Source organism: Raphanus sativus, chromosome 1 (assembly GCF_000801105.2).
Source record: "Raphanus sativus cultivar WK10039 chromosome 1, ASM80110v3, whole genome shotgun sequence".
Classification (NCBI taxonomy): Eukaryota; Viridiplantae; Streptophyta; class Magnoliopsida; order Brassicales; family Brassicaceae; genus Raphanus; species Raphanus sativus.
In genome coordinates, this window is record NC_079511.1 from 21,389,624 (window position 1) to 21,411,367 (window position 21,744).

General features: G+C 40.6%; 1 protein-coding gene, 1 non-coding gene and 1 pseudogene across 4 annotated transcripts; 2 read left to right on the top strand and 1 right to left on the bottom strand.

Moving 5' to 3' along the window:
• The first annotated feature begins 5,343 nt into the window (after positions 1–5,343).
• On the top strand, positions 5,344–5,450 carry LOC130497966 (small nucleolar RNA R71). Its single transcript, XR_008937006.1, has one exon. It is a non-coding gene; the product is annotated as a small nucleolar RNA R71 (small nucleolar RNA).
• Positions 5,451–14,355: 8,905 nt separating this feature from the next.
• On the top strand, positions 14,356–15,908 carry LOC108814550 (uncharacterized). 3 transcript variants are annotated; one of them, XM_056987631.1, is made up of 5 exons: positions 14,356–14,799; positions 14,921–15,026; positions 15,138–15,169; positions 15,252–15,403; positions 15,546–15,908. In XM_056987631.1, the coding sequence occupies exons 1-4, from the start codon at positions 14,678–14,680 to the stop codon at positions 15,253–15,255; spliced, it is 264 nt and encodes an 87-aa protein (XP_056843611.1). In that variant the 5' UTR covers positions 14,356–14,677; the 3' UTR covers positions 15,256–15,403; positions 15,546–15,908. The 3 variants fall into 3 exon arrangements, with proteins under 3 accessions (XP_056843611.1, XP_056843610.1, XP_056843607.1); XM_056987630.1 differs by having other exon boundaries at positions 14,357–14,799; positions 14,921–15,040; positions 15,543–15,908; XM_056987627.1 differs by having other exon boundaries at positions 14,358–14,799; positions 14,921–15,040.
• Positions 15,909–18,407: 2,499 nt separating this feature from the next.
• Positions 18,408–20,861, bottom strand: LOC108831841 (alkane hydroxylase MAH1-like; annotated as a pseudogene).
• Positions 20,862–21,744: the final 883 nt, after the last annotated feature.

The following is a 21,744-nucleotide window of genomic DNA, read 5'->3' on the forward strand; positions in this document are numbered from 1 at the left end:
AGTGGGGAGTGGAATGTTTGGGTTTTTTAATAACCAATCAAAAACCGCTTCCCCTTCCCTTTTTTTTTTTTATTTATTATTTTTTTTTTTTATTATTTATTTTTTTTTTTCGAGAACTTACCTGGAACAATCGGCGGAACAACCGCTGAGTGCTCCCCTGGAGTGATCTCGAATTTTCTTGATTTTTCAACCTGCAAGTTAGTTCCTAGAAAGATAAGACAAAGAGAAAACAATATTTACACTCACCAGTGGGTTGCCTCCCACCAAGCGCTTGTTTTCTGTCACTAGCTTGACTTCAATGAGCCGATTAGGCTTGAGGGGGATCGCTCAAGGGTATCTCTACACCTTCAGCGATTGTTGTGTCAGCAAGATATGGCTTGAGACGCTGACCATTAACAACGAATTCTCCTCCTCTTGTGTCCAGCAACACAACAGCTCCATAAGGGCGGACCTCCTTAATGGTGAAAGGTCCCGACCATCTAGATTTAAGCTTTCCAGGGAACAGCTTAACCCGCGAATTGAAGAGTAAGACCTGATCGTTCGGAACAAAGCTTCTGCTGATGATCCGCTTGTCATGGAACGCCTTGGTCTTTTCCTTGTAGATCTTAGAACTCTCATAGGCCAGATGCCTGATCTCCTCCAACTCGTGGATCTGAATGGTTCGCCTCTCTTTGGCAGGTTTGATGTCGAAGTTGAGTAGTTTGACAGCCCAAGCCGCCTTGTACTCTAGCTCAACAGGTAGGTGGCACGCCTTGCCATAGACCAGGTGATAGGGAGTGGTCCCTAGAGGGGTCTTGTAGGCTGTTCTGTATGCCCAGAGAGCATCGTCAAGCTTAAGGGACCAATCCTTGCGGGTGGCGTTGACAGTCTTCTGGAGGATGTTCTTGATCTCTCTGTTGGAAACTTCCACTTGACCACTTGTTTGAGGATGATAGGCGGTTGCAACCTTGTGTTTCACACCATTCTTACTCAGCAATCCTTGGAACACTTTGTTGATAAAATGAGTTCCACCATCGCTTATAACCACTCTAGGCACTCCAAATCTTGGAAAGATAATGGAGGTGAACATCTTGGTTACAACTCGCGCATCATTAGTTGGACTAGCAATTGCTTCCACCCACTTGGAGACATAGTCCACAGCAACTAGGATGTATTCATTCTTGTGAGAGACTGGGAAAGGTCCCATGAAATCGATCCCCCAGCAATCGAACACTTCAACTTCCAAGATGTAGTTCTGAGGCATCTCGTTTCTCTTGCTTATACTCCCCATCCTTTGGCATGAATTGCATCGAGATATGAAGGCGTGAGCATCTCTGAACATAGTAGGCCACCAGAAACCGGCTTGGAGGATCTTGGAAACAGTCTTGAAGGTGGCGAAGTGACCAGCATAAGAGGAACCATGGCAGTGGTGAAGGATCCCTGGAATATCAGCCTCTGGAACACATCTTCTGAAGATCCCATCCTTGCCTTGCCGATAGAGGTACGGCTCATCCCAGAAGTAGTGCCTTGCCTCCCTCAAAATTTCCTCTTCTCATTCCCAGTGAACCTCAAAGGCTCTTTCTCAGCTGCCAAGAAGTTGGCAATCTCAGCAAACCATGGAAGATTCGGGTACTCCTTCTGGATCACTGCAACGAATGCTCCTTCTACGCGGGAACATCCTTAATGGCAGGTGACGACTGCTCCATGTTGCGCAGACCAATCGCATTGACGTACTCCATCGGTTGTTCCACATCAAGAACTGTCTCATCTGACACTTTCATCCTGGAGAGATGATCTGCCACTCCATTATCAACTCCCTTCTTGTCTCTTATCTCTAGATCAAACTCTTGGAGCAAGAGGATCCATCTTAAGAGCCGCGGTTTAGCATCCTTCTTCGTGAGCAGGTACTTGAGAGCCGCGTGGTCTGTGTGCACAATCACCTTTGATCCAACCAGATAGGATCTGAACTTCTCAAAAGCGAACACGATGGCAAGGAGCTCCTTCTCTGTGGTTGCGTATCGGCATTGAGCTTCATCTAAAGTTCTGCTTGCATAGTAGATCACGTGAAGCTTCTTGTCTTTACGCTGTCCAAGGACTGCTCCCACTGCAAAATCACTTGCATCTGTCATGATCTCAAAAGGGAGATCCCAGTCTGGAGGTTGGACAACTGGTGCACTGACTAGGGCTCCCTTGATCGTGTGGAATGCGGCTAAGCAGTCACTGTCAAAGGCAAACTGAGCTTCCTTGCAGAGCAACCGAGTGAGTGGTCTCGCGATCTTAGAGAAGTCTTGGATGAACCTCCTGTAGAAACCAGCGTGTCCCAAGAAACTCCTGATTCCCTTCACTGAAGTTGGTGGTTGCAGACTCATCATGACCTCGATCTTTGCCTTGTCCACCTCAATGCCTTTCTCGGATATCTTGTGTCCCAGAACAATCCCATCTCTCACCATGAAGTGGCACTTCTCCCAGTTCAGCACCAGATGCTTCTCCTCGCATCGCTTCAGTACCCTGCACAAATTTGACAAACAGACATGAAAGGAGCTTCCATAGACGCTGAAATCGTCCATGAAAACCTCCATTATGTCTTCGATCAGATCAGTAAAAATCGACATCATGCATCGCTGGAAGGTCGCTGGGGCATTGCACAAGCCGAATGGCATCCTCCTGTATGCATATGTTCCATAAGGGCATGTGAACGTCGTCTTCTCCTCATCATCTGGATGGATGGGAATCTGAAAGAAACCTGAATAACCATCTAAAAAGCAATAGTAAGGGTGGTTAGCCAATCTCTCAAGCATTTGATCAATAAAAGGAAGTGGGAAGTGATCCTTACGAGTCGCAGCATTCAACTTACGAAAATCAATGCACATGCGATGACCAGTAATTGTTCTAGTGGGGATCAATTCATTCTTTTCATTTGTTATCACAGTGATCCCCCCTTTTTTAGGAACTACATGCACAGGACTAACCCACTTACTATCAGAGATCGCATAGATCACACCTGCTTCTAGAAGTTTCATTATCTCTTTCTTTACAACATCTTTTAGATTCGGGTTTAACCTCCTCTGATGTTCTACAGAAGTCATCGATTCATCTTCCAGGTGTATTCTATGCATGCACAAATCAGGTGAAATGCCAGGTATGTCAGCTAGAGAGTAACCCAAAGCCTTACGATACTTTCTCAGCTCACACAAAAGCAGAGCAGTCTCTGCATTGTTCAGGTCAGCATTTATAATGACAGGATATGTGGAGTTGGGTCCAAGAAATGCATACCTGAGTCCCTTGGGAAGGGATTTGAGCTCTACCTTTGGAGCTTTCAGCTTGCTCCATGAGTCATCAGTCTGAGCTGCCGGAACAGACGAGTTCTGAGGTGCGGTTGTTCCAGTCGCTGTGCTGGAGTCACTGTTCTCCCCCAGACTTAGATTCGCCACCGTCCTCTCCATACTCCTGGCTGAATCCAGGAACTTGGCATAGGCATCAGCATCAACACTCTCTAAGCTTTGCTCGGCTTCAGCTCTGACTAAGGCGAGTTCAAGTGGATCCTCGGTGAGAATCTCCTCGATCATACCTTCATGCGGCTCTAGGGGATCACCATCTTCTTGGACAGTGAAGGTTTGTCCATCCAGCATCGGCTTCTTGAGCATCTGATCCATCTCAAACTTCATCACAATATCTCCAAGGTGGAGATCGATCTTCCCTTGTCGGACATCAATAATAGCTCCGACAGTGCAGAGGAATGGTCTGCCTAGGATCAGGGGATCATTGGAGTCTTCCTCGACTTCCAGAACAACGAAATCGGCAGGAACAATTGTATTCCCAACCAGAACTTGAAGATCTTCGAGGATTCCAACTGGAGACTTCACAGATCGATCAGCAAACACTAGTGACATCCTGGTAGGCTTGAAGTCCGAGTATCCAAGGCGCTTAGCCACAGTGTATGGCATGAGGTTTATGCTTGACCCTAAATCGACCAGTGAGCATGAGAAAAGTGTTCTCCCAATCTGAACCGAGAGAACAAATTTTCCCGGATCACCTAACTTCTTGATCCTTCTGTTCTGGAGCACTGCGCTGCACTCCTTAGAGACAATCATGAAGTCGCTGTCATCAGATATCTTCCTAGAGATCAATCCCTTGACGAAGCTACGCATGGATGGTATCATCTGGATTGCACTCATCAGAGGGAGTTTGACAGTTAGGTCTTCCAACATCTTCCTGCACTTCATCTCTTCCTTATCCTTGCGTGTAGCCTTAGCTGGAACAGGGTAGGGCACTTTCGGTACATACTGACGAGCAGGAGAAGGTGCTGCAGTCGGTGGAACAACCCCAGCGGGTCGCTCTGCTTCAGTCGGAACAGCCTCAGCAGGTTGTTCTGCATCTTCCTCATCTGTGGGTACAGCTTTAGGTGGCTGATCTGACTCCTTCTGCTTTCCCTTCTCAGCCGATGTGAATCTCCTGGGGTCTAGATCAGGTAGTTGCTTTCCACTCCTCAAACCTACTGCATTGCACTCCTTGGGGTTCTTGTCTGTTTTTCCAGGGAGAGTTCCTTGCTGTCTCTTCACGTTCTCAGCAGTTTGAGCAATCTGAATATCCATCTGTCTCATATGGCTTGAGACATTGTCATACTTCACACTCAGGTCATTGAACATATGATTCATTCTGGCGTTGATGTCGTTTGTGACCTGGTTCAGTGCTTTCCCTTGGATCTGCTGTCCTTGGAGCAGCTGGCTCATCATATTGGCGAGGCTCTTCATGTCATCGTGCGGAGCAGTCTGAGTCGGTTGTGCAGCTTGCTGATTAACCGGCTGTTTCTGGCTGTGGAACTGAGCATTCTGAGTTGGGTTAAGGACAAAGGTTCTTCCCTGATTGCCATAAGGCCTTTGGTATCCACTGTTCTGACCCTGGTTCCCTTGAGCTTTATCGTCTGGTTTAGGGGCATTGAACAGGTGGGGATTGTTCCTCACGTTAGGGTTCGGGTGATAGTTCTTGAACTGCCATCCTTGCCCATTCACATAACTCACTTCATGCTGATTCTCAGCCGACTGATCTGCCTCTGATGTGCCTTCCGCGGTAGCTTTATCCTGTGGGGATTCTTCCATGATGAAGACCTGGTTCTGGTTACTCTTAATCAGCTGATCGACCTTGGCAGAGAGCTCATCAATCTTGCTGTTGTCGATGCTCTTCACCTTCTGAGTGCGATCAGTCTCGCGGTTATTGTCAGCTGAGCTTGAGGCCATGTTCTCAATCAACTCGAATGCACCTTGAGTGGACTGAGTCATGAAATCTCCTTTACTGGCTGAGTTCAAAGCGTTCCTGTACTCCCAGCCTACTCCATCGTAGAACACTCCCAGCAGATAGTCTTCCTCAAAACCGTGATGTGGGCATTCTCTGCGGTAGACATTGAATCGCTCCCAAGCATCACAGAACGGCTCGTCCACCAATTGTTTGAAGGTCACGATCTTCTGTCTCAGAGCTGCTGTCTTCGATTTCGTGTAAAAGTGGCTTAAGAAAGCCTCTCGGACTTGTTCCCAAGTGGTGAGTGATCCGGTGGGTAGTGAATCAAGCCAGCGAGCAGCTTTCCCATCGAGAGAGAAAGGGAACAGAGTACACTTGATGTAATCGGGTGGTACTCCATTCGCTTTAGTGAAACCACACATCTTCTCAAAGTGCTCGATGTGGTCCATCGGTATCTCAGCAGGAAGCCCATTGAAGATCTTCCTTTGCACGAGACTTATCAAGGCTGGCTTAATCTCGAAGTCTTGTCTAGTGCACGGTGGAGGGGTTATGGCAGATCGCGTAGCAGGCAGATTACGCAGTAAGTTTCTCTGGCCGATCTGGACCACTCCCTCCTGTTGGTTCGCAGCATTCAGAGCAGCTTGCTCGGCAGCAGCTTGCTGCGCTTGGATCGTCTGCTGCATCTGCTGCATCTGCTGTTGCATGAGTGCAAACGCAGCAGTGAGATCATCTGGATGATCACCCATGTCGGTGTTCGTTGATCTCGGCTGTTGACGGTTCTGTCGTTCCAATCTCGCTAGTTCCTCGTTAGAAAGCTGATGCAATGGCCCTTGTGCGTTGCTCCGAGTATGTCTACTGGTCATGCACCTGGATCATCAGCTGAAACAAAGAAAATAACACGAGTTAGATATCTTAGACTAGGTATGAAACCGAAAATTAGAGGTAAAAAATCTGGTCCCCGTCGCAACGGCGCCAAAACTTGATACACTAAAAATGAATCCTTGCTACTGCCAAGTTAACAGTTGCAATTGTAGTACTTGAGATTCAAATCCAGAGGACCAGTCTACGCTCTAGTTCTATAAGTTTCAGAATCAAGCTAAGAAGAAGATATGATTTGGTTGAAATAGGCGATAGTAAACAAGCAAAATAAACACGAGATTAATTCAATTAAACAAGAGCTAGCCTAGGGTATTTCATTGGGTGATGAATTGGAGCCAAACAATTATTCAAGCGCGATGAAGTGCTTTCTAGAACTCGGATCACTCAGCTGGAACACTCCACTGTCGTGGTAGTGATCGCTTTGCAGATCGATCTCACCACCTAACTGTCGTTGGGATGAGAATCGATTGCAAGCTTTAGAGAACAGGTCCGATCAGTTCACTTACCACCCTAATATCTACTTTCGCTGATTAGGGATACTAAGCTCATTCAATACATGTCAAGTTATCATCCTAAGCGGTTAACTAGGTGATGAACTAGTGATCTAACATCAAGTGATCAGTTTAATGAAAGCAGTAAGAACAGTATGAATGAAGAACAGTTATGGATCGCTTATCTATGCTTAGCTCATGTCTCAACACCCTAAAAACCCTAGGCGAGCAAGGTCACTACTCGATCATGATGCACATAAACAAAGACATAAATCCTGAATAAAATTGCATAAGAACAGAGTAGAAAACAAAAGGGTTCAGATGATCTTCTCTATGAGAGGATGGATTCTTCTCCCTTACAAGTTGCCGATCGCAAATACTCAGTGTTCTCTTGTAAAAACTAGCGTAAGTAAAAGAGAAAATAGATAGATGGCGTTTTATATGGAGGCGCCGATCAGAAGAAAAGAGATTAGGGCAACAGGGCTTAAAATCCCGAAATAGGAGTTTCCATATTCGTCTGGAACAATCGCCGGATCACTCCGTCTGCTTGTTCCGCTTGAGAGAGAACAGTCTCGGGATTGTTCTCTTGAGTGTTCTCCGCAGGAATGCTCCAAAAGGACTTCTTTTCATCAGGCACCTTCTCTTCTTTCTTCTGCTAACTCTAGACCTGTAAAAGGTTAAAAAGGACTAGACTGACACGAATTAGTGACTTCAAACAAAAGAAAACATATATACAATGATGTGAAAAACACCATATATCAGTCCCCTTCACTCTTTAGACATGGTTTTCCCCGTGAATAAGAAAACACCAAAAACATCCTCAAATTACCGCCATTTTTTGTTGATGCTGAACGTAACTAGCGACAACCTCATCCCCACTCTTAAACCGAAAGTTCTAATTGAATATTTGAGTAGAGATAACATTTAAAACCATAAGAGGAGAGAGAGGAATAGCGATACACGTGATTATTTATATAAAAGAGGCTGACAGATGCTTATTTAGGAAGCCGTCCAACGAAGTTCTTGTTTTCTGTTTCCTCATAGTCCAGCTCCTAAGTCAAAGATCTTCAAAATTCTTTTGTTTCTAATTATTATCATGGGAATTATATAGCGAGTCTTACTTCCATATAAAACGAGTCTGCATTATCAGACAAAGTAGGAGCACAAAGAGATATTGAAGATGAACTAAAATTGTGATAGTGTACCTATAGCTACGACCGTATCCATCAGTTTCTTATGTTAATGATTTTGATAATCAAAGTTCTGAAGAAGGTTCTACTATCAATACATATAAAACCAACTCTGAAAAATATTTAAGCAGAAATTGAGCAGAAGTAGCGAATTTGATAAACTCAATTCCTCGGTGTTACAAAATAGGAAAATGTAGATTAACTTAGACATGTATAGGTCTGTGATTTCCCCGTACCTTTTCAAAATGTCTGCACAAGAGTACACAAGGAATGCTTTTCCCTAAAAAATGTTTACCTTTCAAAACGTTCTACAAGTTTTAAAAAATAACAAACAATAAGAAAGATTTGCCAATTAAACTATACCAGTAAACTCGCCAACTACACATTAGTCACACTTTTACCACTAAATTATATTCCCTACAATCCAATTATTGTTGTGAATGTGTGTGTCTTATTAATGTCGAATATGAACTCCTTATATAAGGAACTACAAGATGGGCCACTAATGGGCCAAAGCCTAGTAAGTATCTTTTGGATAAACATCCACCTGAACCAGTCGGTTCATAACACTTCCCCTGGATATTGAATCCATCTTGAGTTCGCCAGATACCAAATTCTTTTTTGGGCTCGTGATACACTTTACCAATTACTTGGTGTTGCCTCATTAAAACTTTACCAGAAAAACCCAGTGGGACAAAACCATGGTGAAGGAAAAAGAGTACAACATGTATCACTTCCCCTGATTTGTACCTCTGTATATGCTCTTGAGGTTGGCGCATGAGTAGACTGGTGGTAACTTCATGGGCGCCAAGTCTCTGAGCTGGTCTTCTAATGTGCACGTCCTGGACTGATAGGAAGGTCTCATGGACGTGGTGCTGTTGTAAACATGGTGAAGAAGCCGGTTGACATGTCTTTGGTTGGACTCGTACTTCTTCATATTTGTTTTCCAACGTGTGCATACTACTTGTTTGAGAACTATCCATGTATGGATCCAATTTATAACCTGTATCATAATCAAAACAAAACCAAGCAAACACATCTTTGGGTTTGGTTAGTATAAAATAATCTCAAACATTAGTAAAAGGATAGTTCAATCCTGTCCCATTGCCTTTATATTTAGAAATAACATAAGCTTAGTTCAATGCTTATGTTCGGATGTGTGTAACAAACACATTAAGGCAAGGCGCCAATGGCATATTTGGCAAGGGACATGTATGGCTTTATTTCCAATGCCTCATGGTCTGATCATTTAACAACATATATGATCATATTACACTTTGGAGTCATTTGGACATATACTATTAAGTTTAGACTTAACTATGGTTTCACTTATGTGTATTTACATCCGGATGTGCCTTGAGTCTTTTCTAGACCAAGGACATATGTCTCTGTCCAATCTAGGATCAAAGGACCCGTGAGCTATCTCAGATGGCCTCGTGACCATGTTCCTTCTTAGAACAAAGTGGGTTAGTACTTGGACCAAGTGAAAACCATTCGACCATGAGTCTTGCATTGGATTGTATACGGACTAAGGCACAACTTTCTTGTCGTCCTTATGACCAAATGGGTCTATGTCCAGATATAGGGACTATGGGACTATGTTACCATACAGTGGGGCGAGCCATAGACTTTATAGTAAGCATTTAGGGTTAATGAACCTTATAGGCTTTACATAATGGTTCATGCCTATCGTTAATCTATGCCTTATTCATGCACAAGGATTTCATCTTTAAGTATATTTAAGATACTTACTTTGTAGTCCCAAACAATTTTTGTTTGTCCCAAAACTTAATCTTTCCCAAAATATTCATTTCAATGCTTTCTTTAGATAGTCTTTTGGGAAGTGTCTCCAGAGGTTCCTATGATATTTTCTTTAGATCAAAATATTCTTGTATACTCTAGTTCTCGAGAACTTTGTTGCTTTAGACAACTCTATATCCTCTGAGACTTATATATATTATCCAGTGGACTTATATAATTAGGCGGTTTACATCCTTGAACCGCAAGTATAAGTTTTTCTTTCTTATGTGCCAGACTTATCTAGGAATCTCAATATTTGTTGCATCCACCATAAGGAGCTTGTCTCCTTATAATTGATTCCTGGTCTCTGTGATAATCCTTGTGCACATGACCATGCTTAATATCATGCATATGGTCATGCCTTATATTAAGTATATCTCGCCATAAAATTTTCTTTCACAAGACTCTTTTCTGTCCAACTGGTTTAGCATCTAGAGGTGTCCGTACTTATGGACCTATCCTCTCTTAACTCCACGTCTACTTTCTTATTTGATCTTAATCTCGTATGTTTGAATGCATTCATATGGACGTGGGTTTCATGATCCTCATTGATCTCATGATCTCAAGTGCTACATTGCGCATATTATATCATTAGTTTCGAGTACTCGTTTTTCCTTTGTGTCCTAGACATGACATATCTTATTGAGGTTTTATTATGTCCTTCAATACCCTGAAGCTTGGCGTCCCAAGCATCATTAGGTACCTTAGGTACAACCATATCTTATGGTTTCCTCATCCGTGGCCACGGCTTTTAGGTTTGTCCATCTTTGGATCGACTATGTCTAGGAGTCCCTCATCCACGGTTTCATTTGCACCTTTCTATATTTATCTGAGGGATCTTATCTTTAGAACTTATTAATCTAACTTGTTTAGATTCAGTAGCAACTTGATTGTGTTCTATTGAACATCAAATCTTACTTGGTGCATTCATAGCTGGTAGAAATGACTTAGTCATTCTATTCGGGTCAGGAATCTGGCAATTGTATTAAGCTAGCTTCTGTATAAACTTTATGGACTTCTAGAACTCATTCTAGAGTCTGAGGATCTTGCCAATATAAGGATGTTTTGATTCCATATAATTTTCTATTATCCAGCTTCCCCTTAATGTTGGATGTTCGGATTCACTGAGGTGACTATCCGTGTACCTAGGCTTTAAACAACTTGTCCGTGGATAGCTCAAGGTATTTAGAAACGTGGGGAACTTATATAAAACATATCCAACATCTATTCACATCCTCTCATCTTATATTTCTGTGGTGGAACGATATAATTTATAAGTGGCACTTTTTTTATGTGCTAAGATGAGGTGTGTCTTGCCTTTGACCCGTTTCAATCAATGGGATGGGTATCAATATTCATTTCTGTGTGTGTATGTCCATGTAGAATAAAATGTGGGTTTTTTTTTTTATTCTTATCCTTCCTCCATGGACATATCATACATTCTTAAAATACTTTTAGAATGTGAATCATTTAAAGATATGTAGCCTTTTTAGGCGATTTTTTCTTTCTGTTATTGTCCTTTCATTATGAATATTCGTGTCCTCATTGAGTCATGAGATGTTTTTCTACATTCTCCATGATCATATAATAATTCAAACCCTTTTGGGACGTGAGCACTTTAATCTATATTCACTTGGACGTTTTGAAGTAAAATGTTTTCCTTTATCCTTAGTTTAGTCCGAATGGGATAAGACTATCTTTGTTCTTGTGAACTCTTTGATGTTTCAATATTGTGTATGTCCATGTTACATGGAGTGATTAACACTTACCCCCATGGACATATCATATTTGGATACTTTTAGATGTGAGTTCACTTAGCTTTTACCAAGACTTGTAGTCTTTGCCATCATACAATCTTTGGGCGGTTTCTCTTTAAGGAAACAGTTTGTTTCTTTTGCCCATGGATTCATTATGAAACTATCCATTCATCAATTCTTAAGTCTTTCACTTATAAGAATGATTATTGTAGACGTCCTCTCTTTGTGTACATAGCCTCAAATGTGAATACAATGCACACGACCTCTATATTGTACACGTCCTCTCTTTGTGTACCTTTGAGGCAATAGGATATTTGGTCGTGGATTTTGTGTCTTAAGATGTCTGTGGTTTGATCCACTGTACATCATAAGGGTATTCACATGAATGGACGTTTTGTTTATGATATAAAAGCTTTTATTTATTGATTCTTTCAAAGATAGCAACCAAAGGAAGTGAATAATGTTTAAAAGGAAAATAATAAGGTGTGAAATAACTAAGTAAGAACACTAAGGGCTTGATGTCGAGTCAACATGTCTTACTCCATATGGTGATCTATTCTCTTATGCTTTGTTGGATCATCCTTTCTTGTGATCCATACGATCACACTTGTCATGATCCATGAGAACATCTTTGACAATTTTCCTTCATCTTTCCGAACCATCTTAGCTTTTCTTTTAAAGCTTTGCTGATAAAGAGTAACTAGATACTTAGGAGTTCTGCATCTCTTAGCCAAATGGTTGTCCATTCCACAATTATTGCACAACTTAGACCATCCCCCATGTCCATATCCTCTCTTGACACGGTTGGTTTCTAGATCAGCCCTTTCGGCTGGTAGTGCATAAGCTGGTGGTAATGGAGTTGGCCTCGTAAACTCTCTTTCACTACTGTTCATTAGCAGTTCATGATTTTGCTCAGCTTGCAACAATCTTGCTATTAGAGATGTATAGGTAGTGAAGCCCATTTCTCTATATTGTTGTAGTAACAATAAGTTGGTAGGGTGAAAGGTGGAGAATGTCTTTTCCAACATATCTTCATCAGTCACTTCCTCATCACATAGTTTCATTTCGAAAACTATTTTGAGTACGGCAAAGTTATATTCTCCCACAGTTTTATAATCTCGGAATCTGAGGTTGATCCATTCTCGTAAAGCTTTGGTATGTATAACCTCTTGGATACAATTTCTATTTTCTAGATCTGTCCAAAGCTTTGAGGGATCATCGGTCAGATATAGACTTTTGAGTTTTTCACAAATATGATGGCGAGTGTTCAGGAGTTCTCTTGCAATGCTATCATCTGTGATGCATTCACTGAGTTCATCAGACTCAAGTGTAGTTTTAATATCTTGTGCCCATTGCATATATTGCAAGTAGTTTTTTCCTGAGATTATGATGGAGGAAATTCGACATCTAAAATATTTAGTGTTTCTCTAGTTAGATCTTAGTAATATGTTCTGAGGAACTGGTTTTAAAAGTTTTCCAGAAAATTCTATAAAAGGAAATTTTCTAAAAATGTAAACTTTCTAAAAAAGGAAATTTTCTAGAAATGTAAACTTTCTAAAAATGGAAACTTTCTAAAAATAGAAACTTTCTAGAAATGGAAACTTTCTATCTACCAAATTAGGGTTTATAATATCGATTGGTTTAGGGATTTATAAACTGATTTGGTTTAATGTTTTCACAATTCGGATTTGGTTTTTATAAGTTTCATAAATCGGTTTAGATTAGGGTTTAATAATCGGATATGGTTTAAAGGATTTCATAATCCGATTTGGTTAGGGTTTTATACAAAAATTTAATTTCATAAGTTTTATGGTTTGAATATTAATCGGTTCATTTTATAAAATCTAGCAACCTAACGATTTGATTTAAATCAAGCAAGAACAATAGTTCAACTTAGTTCAAATCGCAAACCTCAAATTTCATTTTATAAAATCGGTTTCAAATTTTCAAAATATTAACCAAGTTCTATCAAGTAATCAAAAGAAGTTTGGATTTTGTTAACTTACCTTAAACTCGATCGATTTTGCTCCTTGGCTTCTCTTTAACCTCAATGGGTCTGACTTTGTTTTCCTTAAACAAATTGATCAAAGAGAAGTTAGTAATATGAAAAACAATCGGCTATAAACAAAATAGAAAGAGAAGTTTGCAGCCTTAGGTTTAGTTTCTGATTTTGACGGCGCGGCTTGTAGCTGTCGTAGAAAACGCGTCTGGTCACGGATTGAGGTGAGGTCTACGGCGTTGGATTCTCCTCTTCAATAGCTTCAAATTGATATGTCGCACGTCTTCTGGATCGTTACGGTTTGGGAGAACGATCGATTTGAAGTTGAGTCAAAATTAGGGTTCTAGTGAAATTGACGGCGCGCACTAAAACAGAGTTTGGCGGGGCGTCTGAGATCTGATCGACGCGAGGTTTCCGGCTATGGATTCTTCTCTTCAAGATCTTCAAGTTGGTATGTCCCACGTCGTTTGGATCGTTATGGTTTGAGAGAACGATCGATTTGAAGTTGCATCAAAATTATGGTTCCTGAGCAATTGATGGCGCGTACTAAAACAGAGCGTGCCGGCGTGTCTGAGATCGGATCCTCGCGAAGTTAGCGGCGCTGGCTTCGTCTCGTCGAGATCTTCAGATTGATAGGTGGCTCGCCGTCTAGGTCATTACGGTTGGGGAGATATGACTGTTTTAAGATGCAGCTAGTTTTTAAGGTTTTGGTGACCTACGAATTTTGCTAGGGTTTTGAGCTTAACTCGTGCTGATAACGTGTTGTGAATGTGTGTGTCTTATTAATGTCGAATATGAACTCCTTATATAAGGAACTACAAGATGGGCCACTAATGGGCCAAAGCCTAGTAAGTATCTTTTGGATAAACATCCACCTGAACCAGTCGGTTCATAACAATTATCTAATACTATAAAACAGACTTCTTTGGATGCTCAATGTGGCCACGTCGCCTTTCTAAGATGGGGCATTTTGCGACGCGTGTCGCGACGTGATTGCTCTATTCTTTTTTTTTTTAAAACGCGCTTTGTCTTTGATTGTGAATCAGGCCCAGGCCCATCTCTGCAGCAACCCTCTTCCTGTCGTCACTTCGTCTTCCTCACATCCCTGCGATCTCCCCGATGAGATCCTGAAACCTCAGTCGGCGGCGTTGAGCAGTAACGTCTCTCCTTTCAATTAATCACCTCTTTACTCCGACTTTAATCGTTTGATCCAACCCGACTTAAAAGTACGTCTTTGTCTTCCTTAAAAACCCAAAGAAGGCTTCCCTATAAATATCGGTATCCTCCTGCTGCAATGAGCGCACCTCACACAATATCAGAAACAATTCTTATTCCCAGCGATCGATTTCCATGTCTTCATACACTCTGCTTGCTGATCTCAGAGCCGGCCGAGGTGCGTCTGCTGCATTTTTGGGAGGCCAGATACCAGTGGAGACCTCATCAGTGTTGACATGTTGCTCATCGATGAGAATGTAAGCACTTTTCTTGCTGTAATTTTTTATTTCCTCAAAATCTATGGATTTCATAATCAATTGTCTCTCTGTTTTTCAACGGGCTACGATGGTTTATGGGTCTGTTACTGCTCTTCGCCAGCTCAAGTTCAGGCAACGACTGTCTGATGGAAGTGTCTACCGTTGCTTATGAATCTTTCACCCTCCTTACCGATCTGAAAGCTGGGTGCTGCTCCAACACTGAAGAGGTTCGTTTTCTGAGGTATTGGGAGATATGCAACATTTATAGAGTTTAAGGTTGGATCCTTTTCTTAACCGGTTATTTAACACGTTGAGCTGGACCATCACTGAGTTTTCAGTCTCGGTGCGAGATATGCAAGAAAACAATCAGGTTTTAAGCTTGGATCCCTTTTGATTAGTTTCTCTCTGAATGATTGTGTTGTGTGATCTGTTTTGGCTTTGTCTTTATGCAGGTAATGGAGTTTCAGCAAAGGAAATGTTGCGTGATATTTGAGATTTCAAGCAATCTTGCAAGGGTTTCTTGATGGGTATAAACATTTGCAATTCTGCAATACCACAAGCATTTCTTGATGGGACGGACACAAATCTTCGCAGGCTCACTGAGGTGAGTCTTTTCATCTTGAATCACATGACCTCGGCAGTAGATGAACAAACTATCCTTTGTTGAAACTGTTGGTCCTTTTTCTTAATGTGAATTTGCTGCTACCTACAATATATAATCTGTGTGTTCCTTACCTTATTAGCAGGAAGGTGAAAATATCCCTGAAGTAAGGCTGCCTGAAGTTGTGGCACCATGAAGAGATGACAAATATGGTAAGTGGTAACACTTGCAATGTTGGAGAGAAGCCATCTACTTCTAATGCTTCCAGTGCCGGACGTTCTGCAGCGACCAAAGAACAACTTGCTGTTGTTTTATTATCTTTTTCATTTTCGCTTAAATCTGTTTCTTTTTGTTTTAAAAATTAACGTGATATAGTTGCTGTTTCAATTATTAACAATGGCACAAACTGCCTAATTCCTCTGAGATAGAACTTGACTTATCACTTCGGTCTTCTGTTTGTGTTTGACTACCGTAATGTATATAATGGAATTGATTATTTGACCACTCATGTTGAACCATGTACTACATTGGAATTTTTCATGAGCTTTGCTTTCACTTTGTCTCATGAGATGGATAATTCTCTCATCTGACTCTCTTTCTGGGAAAACCTTTGAAAGCTTGATGTTTGCGTTGTTAGCTTTCTCTCTTCTTTTTTTTTGCTTTGTTTGTTTTTTCTACATTCTAGATTTTAGTACAACTCTATTATAACAACAATTGTGTTTCACTTATTCATATAAATCATTTCCTGTTAGTTATCTTTTATGCAGTTTGACAACATAGAAATGTACATTTGTGCACTTGCAAGAAGAATTACGGACTTATGACACTAATTACTCGCACTTCTTAAAAACACATGGTTGTCAATTTTATTACATACAGTACATGTGTTTGTAGATAGCCTGATGTTACAATAAATAAAAGAAAAACAGGTAAACTCCTCGGAAACTTTGAAAGAAACTATTCAAGGAGGTCTGGGTATTCAAAGCAAATATTTTTCATACAGAGCCGAACATACGAAGTGGTTTAGCTCAACGAGACAGAAGAAGTCGTCTTGATAATAATAATTGTGGTGCGAACGTTGAGAAGATGGAGGTGGTTACAAGGAAGAAGGATTTAGGGTTCTTCAAGTAGTCGTTTTTTAAGATGACAAAAGTGAGCAGCAGGAAATATATTACCTTCACTATGTAGTGAATAAAAACAAAAATATAATATTTTCAGAGGACTTATGTTTGTGTATGTTTATGCATCGTGTGATATATAAAATTTTGGTGAGTATATGTGTCTCTGAGATGTGATGAGTGTGAACTCTTTTCTGATCTGATATAATAAAACAGAATACATTCAATCTATGCAAACATAATTATTAAAAATTCTTAGCAAAACAAGAAAAACTAATACATAAAACTATAAAAATATTTTATGTGAAGATTAATACGAATTTCATGCATATATTTAAATATTACTAACTATTTCATTTTAAAAAAATCTCATAATCAATGATGTAGGAGTTAAAACTAAAATAGTTTTATAATTTTGAAAAAAAAAATTAAATGATAATAAAATTTGATATATGTACTTAAATACATTTTAATATCTAAATTATCTATTCAAATTAAATTGTCTATTCAAATAGATAAACTATCATATTGTCGTTATTCAGTTTTATAAATAAGTTACTACATTTTACATGTGATCTAAATCTGTTATATTTTGAATAATAAAATTTTCAATAGAGAATATTTACTTATATAATATAGTATGTGATGCAAATAAATATTATATACTTATGAAAGTTAATAATTTTAAGACTATTGCCCCAGCGAATATAAATATATGTTTATTAGATAAACTATCATATTGTCGTTATTCAGTTTTATAAATAAATTACTGAAGCTACATATGAAATTGGAGATTAAAATTTTGAATTTATCTTTGTAGTTGTATACACCATTGAATTCCAGAAGCGAGGATTGCCGCATGCACATATACTCTTGTGGTTGAGTGGTGTTAAAAAGGAAGTCACCGCATCAATGATTGATGAATACATATCAGCACAATTGCCTAACAAAGAAGATGACAAGGAGGGATTTGAGCTGGTAGAGCGACATATGATCCATGGACCATGTGGTAGAATGCGTCCAAAATCACCTTGCATGGACAAAGGAGAGTGCACGAAGAACTACCCGAAACCTTTGTCGGATCGTACAAGGATTGATAAGTCCGGTTTTGTTGTATACAAAAGAAGATCTGACCCTAATTTTTTTGGTTATGAAAGGTGATGTCCAGCTGGATAACCGGTACGTTGTACCACACAATCTGATGCTGCTAAATAAGTATCAGGCCCATATCAATGTGGAATGGTGTTGCAGAAGTGGCGCCATAAAATATCTCTTTAAGTATATAACAAAAGGTGTCGATCGTGCTACAATGCTTATTGAAGAAGAGAAGAACCCGTCGGGTATAGTTAATGAAATCGACAGGTTCATTCAGTGCCGTTATATCTCAGCTTGTGAAGCTTCATGGAGGATATTTGCCTTCCCCATCCAATACAACCAGCCTAACGTAGTGAAGCTTCCGGTGCATCTTCCTGGTCAGCACAGGGCAGTATTTGATACAAATGATAACTTGGCCGAATTTGTTTCCCGTGAGGGTAATGATAGAACTATGTTAACAGCCTTTTTTGAAGCGTGCAACATATACCCTGAAGCCAGAGAGCTAACTTATGTTGAGTTTCCTTCAAGGTTTGTTTATAATTCATCTGCAAGAGAGTGGACACCTAGACAGCATGGGGAAGCCATTGGTCGAGTCGTATATATCAATCCAGTAGCAGGTGATTCATACTACCTAAGGATGTTGGTTAATGTTGTTAGAGGGCCTGGAGGTTTTGATGCTCTGTATAAAGTTGGTGACGTGGTTTATAAGAAGTATAAGGAAGCGTGTTATGCCCGAGGCTTACTTGACGATGACAGAGAGTGGCACGAGGCTATAGAAGAGCCTTCATATTGGGCTACAGGTCGCCAGTTAAGAAGATTGTTTGTCCTTTGATAACCTTAATATCATAGTTCTGTATTACCTCCACGACCACTGTCTTCATTAAAATCAGAGCTAATTGCTTACCAGGACATATGTTCTTGCACCGGCTTTAAACGATAAGAACTTGAAAGAAGGCTCATGTCTCAAGCATCCTGACTGTGAAACCCATCTCTCTGGCTTGAACTCCAATGCATCTTCTCCCCAAACCGCTCTCATCCTCCCCAACGCATAAAGAAAGATCATGATCGTTGAGTTTGCCTCCGCTTTATCCCCACTTGGAAGCAAGTCTGGTTTTATAGGAGACTTGCGTTGGAAGGGAACTGGTGGATAAAGCCTCATTGACTCATACAACGCAGCTTGTAAATACACCAACTTCTCTAAGTTGTTTTGGCCATGAAGATTTATGTTTGTGATCTCTTGGCGAGTCTTTGAAACTACACGAGGGTTTTCAGATAAAAGCCAGAAGAACCAAGAGAGAGCTTAAGCCATTGTGTCTATCCCAGCTAGATTGAAAGCCCAGATAGTGTCTCTAAGGAACCTATCATCACTCGGGTTCAAAAGCTCGTACTTAGTTGTATCAAGCTTCATGTGAGATGTCAAAAGATCCTCTTGACATTCACCATTTGACTGATCAGTACCTTGTGGTCGTACCTCTTTTCTCTTAGCTAATATATACTTCGCAGCAACACAATCAAAAGTGGCATCAGCTTCCATCGTTCTCTTTTCTTGTCCAAATCCAATCCACTTTTGCAGCTTCCACAAGAACTTCGGTATAACGTGCCTATAAAAGATACCTTCTCCAAGAACGTCAAGAGCTTTGGCATACTCGTCTTCCGGCATTCCAATAGAAAGAGTCTTGGGATCAAACCCGGTTACAAGAACAAAAGTTGTATCAAACGTGAAACGTTGAATCACGTTTTGCAAATCAACGACCATCTCCTCCTTTGAAAAACTGTCGAAAAGAGGAACAAGACCATCTTCGAGTTCTTGTTGCACTCATGGAAAGATTTTGAAACCCTTGGGGGTTAAGCATATATTGAGCAGCTCTTCTTTGATTCTTCCACAGGTTGTAAGCTCAAGGATTTGGAGCTTGATGTGCTGTAGCAATGACACAGAGAGAGTGTGGATTGACATGAATATTTAGAGGATGACTCGTACATACTCCAAATATGATGAAATCTGGCGTGCTGCGGTTGTGTCACACATAGACAATAGTGTGTGACATATCGACGTAGACAGAAGGAGCTAAGACGTGATGACGTGGAGAGTTCCCATTGGTTGATCTTGTTTGGATGTGATTAACAAGCAAGAAGATCTCAGATCACAAATTGGAAGATTTGGTGATGCTGTTTTTTAGGAAAAGATATATTGCACAATAGGAAACATTGGTGGCGATATATATATGAAAGTTGAGACCTAGGTTTAGGTAGAGCTTTCACATTGTATTCTCACAGAAACACAAAAGAGGGGTTTTGGGGTTTCAGGAAGGGAGCGATTTGTAGAGGTGATCAACAGGGATTGGTTCACTCAAAAGGGTAGATTAAAAATTGGTCCATGTCAAGCCGTGTGTGGCGTTGAGTAATTCGGATTATACAAGTCTTTGTAAAAGATTGTTTAAGTGATTTTTAATAAAGAGATAGTTGATCTCGAATCCCCTGTGTTCTTCTTGGTTTCACCTGCAGTAGACTTTTCACAGGTCACCGTCAGAGTTAAAGATCATTTCTCCGAAAACATCAAAGACCTCTTTGAAGTCAGCTCCCTTGGTGTAGTTGGAGAAGTTTGAGCTTAATGTGTAGTGGATGTCAGCTGGATCAACCGTGACTAATATATCCATTCCAGTGACCCACCGTCCCTTGAATGGAAACGATAAGTTGGCGTTCTCGAGAACCTCCATGCTATAGTCGTAGATGCGGTGGAGTACCATCAGAAAACCTGGAAGCTATAAGAGACATAAGTCCCACATCGGGTATTGGAAGGGATCCTAAACAATATATAAGATAGATGGACCGCTCTCCTAGTCACCAATTGGTTTTAGGTTGTAAGCCCATCTAGCTTAATATGGTATCAGAGCCCGATCCACGCAGTCCAACCCGATCCACATCGATCTTGCCCAAAGTCGGTCCATCGATCCTTGCCCAAACATTCCGAGATTGACGCTCAAAGAGCCATCATCTCGAGGAAGCATATAACGGACATAAGTCTCACATCGGATATTGGAAGGGATCCTAAACAATATATAAGATAGATTGACCACTCCCCTAATCACCAATTGGTTTTAAGTTGGAAGCCCATCTAGCTTAATAGAAGCATCCCAAGAATTGGCCAGTTATTGAGGAACCGATCATGAGGTTTCTTGAAGAGCGAGAGATGGAAGATGAGAAAAACAAACGATGGCTACGGAAGCTTCAAGCAAGTTTATTGAAGCCATGCGATAATGTTAGGAACTCCAAATGATAACATTGTGATGGGTGGTTTATTTGATCATAGAGCACAATGATTACAATGCATATATATACACTTCACAAGTGTCGTAGAACACTTACATTTTGTCACTACGGGTTTGTTTTGAACTATACTTTTGGGTAGGTAACATTAAAGATTTGTCGTAATTATTGGATGATTTGGACATTAGATCTGACTGCTCTCCAACCGTGCCCATCCCATTCACGTATATTTTAGTGTCGGTACTAATTGCTAACGATATAAGCATACTCTTTAACAGTTGAGCATTAAAATAAAGGATATGTGAGAGACAAGTGCATCAAAGATCACTGGTCCCAACCGTTTTTTAATAAGCTCTCTGTTCAAATGATTGAGTTTTCGAATTCTAAAGTGTTGTTACGTGTTAAAGTCATAACCTTTTTTTTTGTCACAAAAAGTCATAACCTTTAAATTGTCATTTTAAATGTCAACGAATCCACAGTGCAATGGCAAATCAATACACTTCAGCTTTTAAATTCAAAATATAACCAAGTTGCATAACTTTTAAGTTTGAAGCCTTTGATTGGAACTTATTCACTCGGTGAGAGGGGCTCGGTGAGAAAACTCTCCCAGCCACAGTTTTCGAAGTAGAGCAACGGTAAAAACCAAAAGGATAATAGCGAGCCTGCAGTTGAAAGTGACCACTCACGTGTTTGCCAAGTTAGGAAATATTTCCAGCGGTCACTTGCCTCTCCTCTGGGAATACCCTAATCCTTTACCGTAAGAAGCATCCTCCAACAATGATCTCTTCAAATTTCAAATCGTGCTACTCCAGATCCACAACACTTACGCAAGCTGAAGTTCGATCTTGAAGCCAGTACGCAGTTTCC

Excerpts from the sequence above, each read along its gene's own strand:
- LOC108814550 (XM_056987630.1), top strand. The coding sequence starts at position 14,678 with ATGTCTTCATACACTCTGCTTGCTGATCTCAGAGCCGGCCGAGGTGCG. Across the intron at positions 14,800-14,920 it reads TGTTGCTCATCGATGAGAAT|CTCAAGTTCAGGCAACGACT; the intron begins GTAAGCACTTTT and ends GCTCTTCGCCAG. Across the intron at positions 15,041-15,137 it reads GAAGAGGTTCGTTTTCTGAG|TCTCGGTGCGAGATATGCAA; the intron begins GTATTGGGAGAT and ends CTGAGTTTTCAG.